The sequence below is a fragment of the Trichosurus vulpecula genome, chromosome 9 (assembly GCF_011100635.1).
Source record: "Trichosurus vulpecula isolate mTriVul1 chromosome 9, mTriVul1.pri, whole genome shotgun sequence".
Lineage (NCBI taxonomy): Eukaryota > Metazoa > Chordata > Mammalia > Diprotodontia > Phalangeridae > Trichosurus > Trichosurus vulpecula.
In genome coordinates this window covers 20,604,357-20,617,154 of record NC_050581.1, presented here as the reverse complement: position 1 = coordinate 20,617,154, position 12,798 = coordinate 20,604,357, and the positions used below count along the sequence as shown (strand labels likewise).

At 35.3% G+C, this 12,798-nt stretch overlaps 1 protein-coding gene across 1 annotated transcript in view; it reads left to right on the top strand.

Annotated features, from left to right (window-relative positions):
* The window catches only part of IFT74 (intraflagellar transport 74), a 171,317-nt gene extending 170,109 nt beyond the window's left edge, over positions 1-1,208 (top strand). The window contains exon 20 of the mRNA XM_036739092.1: positions 705-1,208. Coding sequence (XP_036594987.1) covers positions 705-823 — 119 coding nt within the window. The 3' untranslated portion in view covers positions 824-1,208. The remainder of the gene's footprint in view (positions 1-704) is intronic.
* Positions 1,209-12,798: the final 11,590 nt, after the last annotated feature.

Here is a 12,798-nt window from a genome sequence, read left to right as displayed (position 1 = left end):
CTTCCTAAGCTGTGCTGTGAGGAAACCTGAAACAATTTATTTTTAATTAACCTTGTGTTGTTTGATGATATGCATTGAAGACCAGTTTTAGAGAACTTTAAAGATTCTACCGAAGTTTTGTATATACTGAAGAATTCTACTGAGGAAGGGTTTAAGAATTACTGCTGTGTGAAAGCAGGTAGCCTACTACCTAAAAGGAATTGCTGAATCTCTGCTGAAAGGTGTGAACCTTACTTTTCATTCTTAATAGAAAAAAAATTTAATAGCTCTACCCCCAACAATACTTCTTAATTAAAAAACATCATCAATATCAGAAACAGCTAAAGTCAGAACATAAAGGGACTAGAAAGAATTGCTTAAACACCTCAGGAGTTGTATTACTATCAAGAAGGTGAAACCTGTTGTCAATATAGTGAAAAATATTGGCACTGAAATCCAGTAAACTATTAATGAGAGGAAACCCTTTTTGATTCTGGTTAAGGTAAGCTAGATATATTTTGCTTTGTTCCTTTTGTTACATAAGCTAATCTATTAAAATAGCAAAGTATTTTTATATAATTTCTGTTTTGTTCTGAATTTGTTCTGATTTGAATAGGTAGAAACAACCATAATTAGATTATTAGATTAATTAATCACATTAATTAGATAAGTAGATTAAAATTTTACTGGTGATTTTCTGTTTCTCCCTTAACTATCTTGATCAGTCATTGCAACCAAGAGTCAAGAGAGTGATTATCGGCCAGTTATGAAGAATGTGACTAAACAGATTGCTGAGTACAATAAAACCATTGTGGACTCTCTCCACAACACCAGTCGGAACTGAATCCAAACTTTCTTCGAGGTATCCACAAGCACCCTAAATCCCGTACTTCTGAGCTTTGAACAAGTTTGTTTATAGAAAAGACACCAAAAAGGGAAGAAAATATAACCTGCCCATGTGTAATTACAAACTATTGTTGATGAGCAGTTTATTTAAATGAATCCGTGAAAGTATCACCCTATTTTTGAAAGGAGAATGCCAGGAGAGGACTTTTTAAAATGCTTGGATTAGTTATCAAGGTGGTTTCCCCTAAAAGGAAAATGTTTACTTTACATGACCTATTTTATATTCATATGTATCTGTAACATGATAACATAGTACAATAAATGGTTGTGATTTTAAAACTACCCTCTCCTATTTGTCAACTATTTTAATTAATCTCAGTACTGTTTTCCCATCCAGATTTTCAATAAGAAGTGAAAATTTTTATCAATCACATATCAAATATAGAAATAAAAGCAGTATTTTATAGTTTTGTTATTTTTAAGGTAGAGATTAAAAATTCATCAATAAAGAGAATTGAAATTTATCACAGTCCTTCAGTCATTCTCTCTAATCTGGTGATTGAAAATGTATTTTATGTACATACTCATTTGTTGTAGAATTGTCTCCTTGTACAGAATAGTATCTAAGAATGTGAGAGTAAGCACAGGTCAGAAAACTGAGCATAGATTACAAAGGCAAGACTGAGAGTTACAGAAAAAAAGATGAAGTGAAAGCAGGCTTGACATACTTTCGAACTCCTTATCACATTTACTCATTCCTCTAGCAAATTCCTTTCACTCTGCCCTATCCCCACCATTAATTCATACTTTCTCCTAGGACTGGAATTTAAAATTTTTAAAATAGGATTGTTATAGAGCATGCTAGGAGTACCTTTATTTTTGGAAAATTTAAGAACCAATATAGATTTTATTATAACCTAGGTATTTTCATTATTAAATATAGATGGAAATCAGCGAAGTGAAGTCTAGCATACTTAACCCAGCCTTATAAAAAGCCCCTTGTTCACTGTCGGCAAATAACACTTTCACAGGTTAAATAGTTTAGACCACTAATTATCTTGATTTTATTTCTTGTATATTTGCTGGGAAGAAAGCATATTGGGAATTATGATTGTGGGCTATTATACTTTTTGCCCTTCTTTATTTCTTAGGAAAGCCAAATGCATTTGCCATTTTCCTTCACCTTCTTTCTCTTTAGACATATATTTTTTCATATCTTCATCTTCAAACTAAGGTCCAAATTAGTAATGATTTTTGATATTAATACTAGGCACAGTAGTTGGTGAACAGGGCTCATCACTGTAGAACCTCACTAACGTTCTATGACTTAAAAAAAAGTGAACCAATCTACCTAGAAAATTAGTACAGAGATTTACTTCTCCATTGATTAAAATGATTCTGCCATTCCAGATGAGAAGCATAGCAGAGATGAAACAATGAAATGCTGTTTTTCAGAAAATAATTTTATTATTCTTAGAAAAATTCCAACTTTCCTTAAAATTATTTAATATATGGTATCTAGAGATCACAGCTGAATAAGTTTTCTTTAAGTGAAAAATCTGTTATCAGAGGGAAATTCTCACTAATGTCTCTTCCTTCCTCTCAGAGTGTTTCAGCAAATCCAACAAGAATACACTATTTGCTCTGATAGAGTTCCTCAGTGAGATCTATTGCTCATTGAGTTCCATTCGTGTTAGAATAACACCCTGGAAGGAGTAATGGAAAGAAGCTGCAGAATGGATAAACATGCTAACTGAAATCCTTTTTCATTTGATGTACAGTGATCCTTTTAAATCTGTGCTTCTACAAATGAATAGCAATATGAGCAAGTTGTAAAGTCTTTGTTTTCCTCTTCATCATTTGTCATAAACATGAATTTGTAGTATTCCTTTTCCTTGCATAATTCTTTTTTTCTATAGTCTTTTTCTTTTCAGTCACAAAAATACACTGGGGGCAGCTAAAAGTAATGCTGTCTAAGTTGTGATCTTTAAGCCAGTTTTCAGTGACTAGCATTTTCAACTCTATTCCCTGAGTCCATTTCTTTACAGGCTCTCTCTTTCCTCTTGTCAAATAATTCTTATATGGAGATCTAGGTCAATTACTGTGCATAGAAAAAAAAGAAGAGAAAAATTAAGAAATGACAAATTGAGTAGTAATCTATTTTAACCTGGTCATTGATTTTTTTTATTTTCGCATGCTGTTATCTCTTGAGATACAAATTCAGAATTAAGAACCCAAACTGAAATTTTTTTTACTTTTATGTGAAATTTTTATAGTTTTTTTCAAATTAATGTAAAAATCAATTTTTAACTTTCATTAAAAAATTGAATTCCATATTCTCCCACTCTTCCTTCATTCTCTCCTTCCTGAGACAGCAAGCAGTCATGCAAAACATATTTCTATATTAGTTGTGTCACAAAAGAAAACACAGCCCAAATGACAATGACAACAACAACAACAAGAAAAAGAAGGTTTAAAAAAGTATGTTTTGATCTGTATTCAGACTCCATCAGTTCTTTATCTGGAGGCAATAGCATTTTTCATCATAAGTCCTTTGGAATTGTCTCAAATTAAGCATTTCTTAAATAGTTCCCAAAGCAACAAAACTGATTAGGTAGGTTTTTTTAATCTTTATAAATTATCAATACAGGAATTTTTATGATTTAAAACCCCTAAGATCTTGCATGGTAGGTTTTGAGTTAGAGTAGCTATTCATTCAGCGAATCACTTGCTGTGTTCAATGCACTGTTCTCGACACTGAAGGACATAAAGGTTAGATAAAATATTCCCTGGCCTTATGAAGCTTAAAGTCTCATCACACAATTGTGCCTTCAAATTATCTAACAATACCTATATAAGTTAAACTGAAACTAAACACAATATTAAATAATTTGTCTTTCAAAGGCGTAATATAGAAATTTGGCGTATATTATACAACATCACTTTATAAAAGATATTTACTCTTTTTTGTGAGCTATCAGAGCTTAACTTCTGATGTTCATTTTTGAATAGACTAGATTACCACCTAAAAAAATGATGCCATTTTTTTCTTATTTGTATATGATGTAAAATTTGAATGCCTCAGCACTTTGTCTTTGTGATAATGTAATTAATCTTCTCTAAAAAGCAGATAATATTTTTTTAAAAATAATATTTAGCAACTATGGCTTTGTACCCAGCTTTTTCTCTCCACTCCCTAATGAATCAAGGTGGTTACATATAGAGGAAAATTTGTTTATCATAAGATGAGAACTAAAACTTTCTGAGGGAAAATGATTTTTAGTCTGATAAAAGCATAAGGCAAAAGGAATTAGTGTATGCTCACCACCTAGAAAGAATTCAGAGTAGATAGTCATTTCACTGCATTTAGAAATAATTAAAACTGAAGAGAAATAATGAAATAAAAATAAAATTGGAAAATTTCTAGTGTTATATAACCCTTTGCTTTTGGTCATCTGAGATGTCCTAGTATAGAAATTTTCTCTACCGGTTCATCTGCCTCTAATTTATAGTCTCAGTTGTCTGGGACACTGAAAGGTTGAATGACGTGTGTGGTCAAATAGCCAGTGTATGTCAGAGAAAAGACTTGAACCCAGGTCTTCATGGCACAGAAGTAGAGCCTATATTACCACATGCCATCTGTCCATATTAGTATAAAATTTTCTTCTAAATAAAACCTTTGTGCTTTCCTTAAGGATAACAGTCAGCTAGGTGCCTAGATAGAATGTTGAGGTTTAAGTCAGGAAGACTCATCTTCCTGAGTTCAAATCTGATCTCAAGACACTTACAGGGCAAGTCATTTAACCATGTTTGCCTCAGTTCCTCATCTGTAAAATGAGCTGGAGAAGGAAATAGCAAACCACTCCAGCAAAACCCATATGGTGTCAGGAAGAGTCAGACACAACAGAAACAAATGAGCAGCAACAATAAGGGTAACACTGATTAACTTGAAAAGATTTATGGTTTTATTGGTATGGACATTCCCTCTCTCCATGCTGATTGCGACTTTGCCATAGCTCAGTAGGCCTCCTTATGAGTCGCTGTGGCCAGCCTTCTTGTAATGAAGCTCTCTAACTTAGCTCGGTTGGTCCTCAGTCAGGAAATACATAGACCTATCACCAATCCATGCTGAAAACCTCTCCAGTTGGAAGGACCTACCAGAGCTAACAAGCTGTCATGACCCGGTCATAGAGAACCTACAGGTACCTTCGCACTCCTACCAGGCATCAGTTAGATTTTAGAGGAGTCAGTACTTCAGAAGTATACTCATTTAATATAGACAGAAGATGAATTCGCTCACATGAAGGAATGGCACCTGGCTCTGTGCCAAGAAAGAATTGGACTTGACTAGTTAGCAGAGCTGAAATGTTGTCTCATTTTTCTTATTGTATTATTTTTCAAAAGATTAATTACCTCTGTTAGAGGAAGTACAGATTACCCTAACGGTGAAAATATTTGATTTCTTATAAAAATCAAAGTTCTTTCAAAGGAAAATATATTTCATTTACAAAAAAAAACCCCGTAGATCTCTTTTAAAATGTACTCTTTATGTTACCTTTAAGAATTGTTTTGTGATGATAATTAGTGGAGAGTGGTGGAGGGGCACTGCCTTAGAAGCTAATCACCTCCCACTGACAGGAACAAAGCAGGGAACTTGTGCCTTGGAATTAGGGGAAATGGTTAAGAAGGAGAGGAAAAGAAAATTGCTTTTCCAGCATCTCCAACTTCCCATGTGGCCTAAAAGAGTGAAACAAATGGCCTTTGGGAGGAAATAACAAAAGTCCCAAGCAGAGGCAGATGGGGAGACTTTGGTCCCTACCATGTTCTATAGCTCTCTTACCGTACAGCACCTCAACTCCTTTGCCTCAGAATGGTTATCACAAAGACCAATGAAAACCAAACACTTAACAGACATTATGGCCCCATTTCTGCCCTTCCTGAGTGCCCTCCTACCCCCATTTTCCCCTATGACCCTGTTTGTTTTCCTTGTAGAATGGACTGGTAGGAGAAGTAGAAGACTACTAAAATCCCATAATTTTAATTGTCTCCCATTCAGAGTTAGAAGGCATTACTGAGAAAATGGAGTGACAGGTAGGCCAAAGCAGTAAATACATGAATGGAACACAATTTGTCTTACCCCCTTCCTAGCTCAGCAGTAGAAGCTCTAGAAGGGAACAGTGGAGTAAATAAATGATTCACTTCAAGACATTATTTGTTAACCAATTATCAAGGTGCAAGATAGTCTTGGGTCCTGGACATTCAAAGATCAAAGCAGCCTCTTCCCTCAAAGAATTTATTTGTCATGGGGGGATACAATGTTTATTCAGACAAATGGTTGCTCAAGTAGCACACTGGGCCTGAAGACTGGTCAGGAAGACCTGAGTTCAAATTCTCAGACATTTCAAAGCCGCAGACACTTCCAAGTTGTATGACCCTGGGGAAGTCACTTAGCCTCTGATTGCCTGACAAAAATATCCACTGGAGAAGGAAATATCAAACCACTCTAATATCTTTGCCAAGAAAACCCTATGAATAGCTAATAAAGTCCATGAGGTCATGAACAGTCAGACATGACTGAACAACTGAACCGCAACAGACAAATACAATGTAATTTGACATGGAAAGCTCAATAACTACTTAAGGGATCAGGAAACTTTTTGTAAAGGAGGTGGTTACTGAATTGTGAAGGAAGAGAAGGATTTTGAGAAGCAGAGGTGAGAAAGGAAGGTATTCCAGTCAATCTTGTGGCATGCTTATATACATGCACAGAGGTCAGAGATGGAATTTCAAGTATGATGACAGCAAATGCTTTGGCTTGAATGTAGAGTGAAGGGGAATTATGTGAAAAAAGGCTGGAAAGGTTGGTTGGATTGTAAAAGGCTTTCCTTAAGTCAGGAGAGAGCAACTGAAGATTTTTGAAGAGTGATATTAACTAAATAACCATTTTAGGAATATTAATTTGGCATCTAGGAGGATTAGAGAAAAAAGAGCCTAGAAGCAGGTGAGAGACCAAGTAGGAAGCTATTACAGTAGTCCAGATAAGAGACAATGGAGGCTTATTAAGATTGGTGGTTAGGGAGTGAAAAGGAAGGATATATTCAAGAGATATTATGGAGTTAGAAATGTTAGGACTTGGCAACTGATTAGATGGAAGATTATAGTGAGGAGGGAGTCAAGATGTCTTTAAGTTCATAAAGTGACTTAGAGAATGGCAATGCCATTAACAGAAATGAGGAAGTTTAGAAGAGGAACTGGTTTAGGTGATGATAATGAATTCCATTTTGTATATTTACCTTTGAATTATTGAGCAGACAGCCAATGGACATATCCAACAACCAGCAGTCAAAAAAATGAGTTCATAAAAGAGATTAGGATTAGATATGTTGAACCCTTAGGAACTAAAGAAATAATCAAAAGAGAATATAATGAAAAAAGAGAACAGAAACAAAGCTTTAAGGAACACTCAAGTTTAAAGAGTGGAAGATGGATGATAGTCCAGCTAGGAGACTAAGAAAAAAACCAGATAGGAGAAAATACAGAAAAGAGCACAAAGGCCAAGAAGAGAACATCCTCTAGGAAAAGGGTTATTAATAACATCAAAAACTGTAGTGAGGCCAATAAAAACAAAAGCTTAGAGAATTCCATTGGATTTAGTCCTTAATAGACTTAATAGTCCTTTCACTGATAATCTTGAAGAAAGCAGTTTCACTAGAGTGATAAGGTTCAAAGCCAGATTTTAAAGAGTTGAGAAATGAAGGAGAATTGTAGATGAAGGCATTAAGTGTTTCACAACCACATTCCTTTACCTCTTTTTGAGTTTATCAATCAAAGAGAAGAGAAATATAGTATGATAGGTTGAGATCCCAGAAAGGACCCTGACAATCCAGTGCCCGGAATCTCAGAGATCCAGGGGTACCTAATCCTGGATAGTATAGGATAATATAAGAAAAAGACAACAGCATAAGACAGGAGAAACAATTAGTTCCACCCAAGAACACACCAGGGGGCCAAGAGCCTGGTCCTGGCACAAAGGCCCAGTTTAGGAATTAAAGCAGAAAGAAGAGTAAATCAAAGAAAACACCAACCAATATGAAAATCATTGCAAATCTAACTTTATAACAACCACAAGTATATATTCAAAGAAAAAAGAGTGCCACAAGAACTACATGCATATAGACAAAAGGAAGCAAGAATTTTTTTAGATGAAATTAAATCTCATGAGGAAAGAATGGGTAATTTAAAAAAGAAAGTGATAAACCTTACCAAAGACAAAAAATTAGAATAAATATAAAAAAATGGGCTCCCTGAAAAACTAGAAGGAACCAAACAAATTAATGACTCCACAAGAAAGCAAGATATAGAATAAAAATATTGAAAAAAAATAGGAAAATGTAAAATATCTGATAAAAAATTGATTTGGAAAAGAAGTTGGAGATAGATAAAGAATCATTGAACTCCCTGAAAACAATGATTTTTTTTTTAAAAAAAAGCCTGGACACTAGAAATCACAAATGAAAACTGCCCAGATTTGTTAGAACCAGAGAGAAAAACAGAGATTCAGGGATCACCTCCTGAAAGGAACCCCAAGAGGAAAAGTCTGAGGAATGTCATAGCCAAAATCCAGAGCTCCCATATCCAAGAAAATATACTACAAATATCTAGGAATAAGGATTTCAGGTACCGAGAGACCACAGACAGGATATCACAAGACCTGGCAACTTCTATTAAAAACCATAAGGTAGATTCTGGAATATAATATTCCAAAAAGCAAAGAATAAAAGCTTGTAACCAAGAATCACTGAACCAGCAAAGCTGAGCACAGTCCTACAGGGGAGGAAATGGACCTCTAAATGAATAGAGGATTTTCAAGAATTTCTGTTAAGCTGAAAGTAGGAACTTTTGAAACATAAACAAAAGAGACTAGAGAAACATAGAAAGGTAAATTCATTTGAACAATTAGTTGCTGTGCTAACGTTCAAATGAAGAAGAAACAAGTAACCCTTCAAAACCATACTATTGTAAGGATTCTTAAAGGTGTATCAAAGTAGTTAAGAAAAACATGAGTTCCTAGGGATGAATTGGTTTTATTCTAAGGATTTAAAAGGGGAAGGAGAAAGAAGAAGGAAAGGAGAAAACATAAGTTTAGAAAGAAGGAAGAAGGGTATGAAGCTTGCTCTTTCTCATAATTGGGGTTTAGGAGAAGAATATACAAACATGGTGGAGATGGGGTTGGAGAGTGGGCAACAGATGAATTGTACTGTTGTCTGAAAGAGACAAAGGAGGGTTGAACACATACTCGCAGAGAGTTTGGTGTAGAAATACACCAAACTATAGGGAAACAAGTGGGGAAAGGGAGGTGGTTTAAGAAGGAAGATGATATTGAGAATAGTCAGAGTTGCCGAACAAATTGTGATCTATAAATGTAATAGAATATTATTGCATCATAAGACAGGATGAAAGAAATTATTTCAGAGAATCCTTGATAATGTGAACTGAGTCTTTCAAAGTTGTTTGTCTTTACGATATTGTTGTTATTGTATAAATTGCTCTCCTGATTCTGTTTATACAATTCTTCCCAGGTTTCCCTAAAACTGTCCCTTCATTATTTCTTAAAGTATTATAGTATTTCATCACATCATATCATAATTTGTTCAGCCATTCCTCAATTGATGGATACCCCTCAGTTTCCAGTTCTTTGCCAACACAAAAATGGTAGCTAAAACTTTTTTAATATATTGGTTCTTTTCCCCTTTAATGGTTTTGGCCTCGTAGTAGTATTCCTGGTCAAAAGGTATGCACAGTTTAATAACTTTAGGGCATAGTTCTAAATAGCTTTCCAGAATAGCTGGACCAGTTCCAAGCTTTATGAACAGTACATTAATGTACCTGATTTCTAATATCCCTGTTAGCTTTTGTCAGTTTCCTTATTTGTCAACTTTGCCAATCTAATGGGTATGAAATGGAATCTAAAATTTGTTTCAATTTGCATTTCTATAATTATTAGTAATTTAGAACTTTTTTCATTTGGCTGTTATAGTTTAAATTTCTTCCTCTCAAAACAAAAATGTGTGTTTACATGGGCTCTTTTTCTTACGAATTTGAATCAGTTTTTTATATACCTTGGAAATGACACCTTTATCAGAGAAACTTCCTGCAAAGATTTTGCCCCCATTTACCTGCTTCTCTTTTAACTTTAGTTGAATTGATTCTGTTTGTGTAAAAACTTTTCAACTTTATATAAACAAAACTATCCTTTTTAACTTCTGTGATCCTCTCTATCCTTTGTTTGGTCATGAATTCTTTCCCTATCTATAGGAGATGCAGTGGATAGAGTTTGGTCTAGAGTCAGGAAGATCTGAGTTCAGACTCAGTCTCAACAATTAGTAGCTTTATGACCCTGGGCAATTAGCTTCTGTCTACCTCAGTTTCCTCAACTGTGAAATGAGGATAATAATAGTATCTACTCCTTATAGTTGTTGTTAGGCTCAAACAAGATATTTGTAAAAGTGCTTAGTGTGGCACCTGATAACGTATAGTAGGTGCTATATAAATGCTTATTACCTTCCCCCTCCCATTCCGCCAAACAGCCAACAGATATCATTCTCATTTATCTAATTTATTTATAATATCTTTATGTCTAAGTAGTATACCTGTTTGGAGTTCATCTTAGTGTACCATACTGCCTTCCAGTTTCTCCAACAGTTTTTGTTGAACAATGAGTTCTTCGTCTACTACCTGAGATCTTTGTGTTTATCAAACACTGAGCTACTATGCTTTTTTGCTTCCATACATTGTGCTTAGTAAGCAGAGCTCATAGTCTTGTTCTACTCTGTCCTACTCAGAAAAGAGGACTGTGTTCAATATTAGATGCCACATTTTAGAAAGAAATTGACAAGTTTCAGTCTTCAGAGGATGGTAAGCATAATGGTGAGGAGTCTGGAGATCATATACAAGGACTGGTTGAAGGAACTGAGAATGTTAAGCATGTGGAAGAGAAGGCTTAGGGGAGACATGCCATCTGCCTTCAAATATCTTATGGATAGCCTATGTAGGAGGGATTTGACTCCACAAGACAGAATTAGAAACCATGGGTGGAAATTTCAGAGAGGCAAATTTAGGTTCAATGTAAGGAAAAACTTCCTAACAATTAGATCTTCTTCTTTTTCTTTTTTTAATATTTTTATTATTTAATATTTTTAGTTTTTGACATTGATTTCCACAAGATTTTGGGTTACAAATTTTCTCCCCATTTCTACCCTCTTCCCCACTCCAACATGGCATATATTCTGATTGCCCCATTCCACAGTCAGCCCTCCCTTCTATCACCCCACTCCCCCCCACCGTCTCCTTTCTCCTTACTTTCTTGTAGGGCAAGATAGATCTCTATACCCCATTTCCTGTATATCTTATTTCCCAGTTGCATGCAAAACCAACTTTTTTTGAGAATCCACTTTTAGAACTTTGAGTTCCAATTTCTCTCCCCTCTTCCCTCCACACCCACCCTCCCTAAGAAGGCAAGCAATTCAACATAGGCCACACACGTATCATTATGTAAAACACTTCCACAATAATCATGTTGTTAAAGACTATATTTCTCTCCATCCTATCCTGTTCCCCTTTATTTAATTTTCTCCCTTGACACTGTCCCTTTGGAAAAGTGTTTGCTTTTGATTACATCCTCCCCCAGTCTGCCCTCCCTTCTATCATCCCCCTTTTCTTATCCCCTTCCCCCTACTTTCCTGTGGGGTAAGATACCCAATTGAGAGTGTGTGTGTTATTCCCTCCTCAAGTCAAATCCGAAAAGAGCAAGATTCACTCATTCCCTTTCACCTACCCCTTCTTCCCTTCCAACAGAACTGCTTTTTCTTGGCACTTTTATGTGAGATAATTTACCCTATTCTATCTGTCCCTTTCTCCCTCTTTCAATATATTCCTCTCCCACCCCTTAATTTTATTTTATTTTTTAGATATCATCCCTTCTTATGGAACTCACCCTGTGCCCTCTGTCTATATATATGTATATTCCCTTCAACTACCTTAATACTGAGAAAGGTCTCATGAATCATACACATCATCTTTCCATGCAGGAATGTAAACAAAACAGTTCAGCTTTAGTAAGTCTCTTATGGTTTCTCTTTCTTGTTTACCTTTTCATGATTCTCTTGATTCTTGTGTTTGAAAGTTAAATTTTCTAGTCAGCTCTGGTCTTTTCACTGAGAAAGCTTGAAACTCCTCTATTTTATTGAAAATCCGTATTTTGCCTTGGAGCATGATACTCAGTTTTCCTGGGTAGGTGGTTCTTGGTTTTAATCCTAGCTCCATTGACCTCTGGAATATCGTATTCCAAGCCCTTCAGTCCCTTGATGTGGAAGCTGCTAGATCCTGTGTTATTCTGATTGTTTTTCCACAATACTCAAATTGTTTCTTTCTGGCTCCTTGCAATATTTTCTCCTTGACCTGGGAGCTCTGGAATTTGGCAACAATATTCCTAGGACTTTTCTTTTTGGGATCTTTTTGAGGAGGTGATCTGTGGATTCTTTCAATTTCTATTTTGCCCTCTGGCTCTAGAATATCAGGGCAGTTGTCCTTGACAATTTCTTGAAAGATGATATCTAGGCTCTTCTTTTGATCATGGCTTTCAGGTAGTCCAATAATTTTTAAATTATCTCTCCTGGATCTATTTTCCAGGTCAGTGGTTTTTCCAGTGAGATATTTCACATTGTCTTCCACTTTTTCATTCCTTTGGTTCTGTTTTATAATATCTTGATTTCTCATAAAGTCACTAGCTTCCACTTGTTCCAATCTAATTTTTAAGGTAGTATTTTCTTCAGTGGTCCTTTTCCATTTGGGTAATTCTGCCTTTCAAGGCATTCTTCTCCTCATTAGCTTTTTGGAGCTCTTTTGCCATTTGAGTTAGTCTATTTTTTAAGGTGGTCGATATTTTTTTCAGTATTTTTTTGGGTCTCCTTTAGC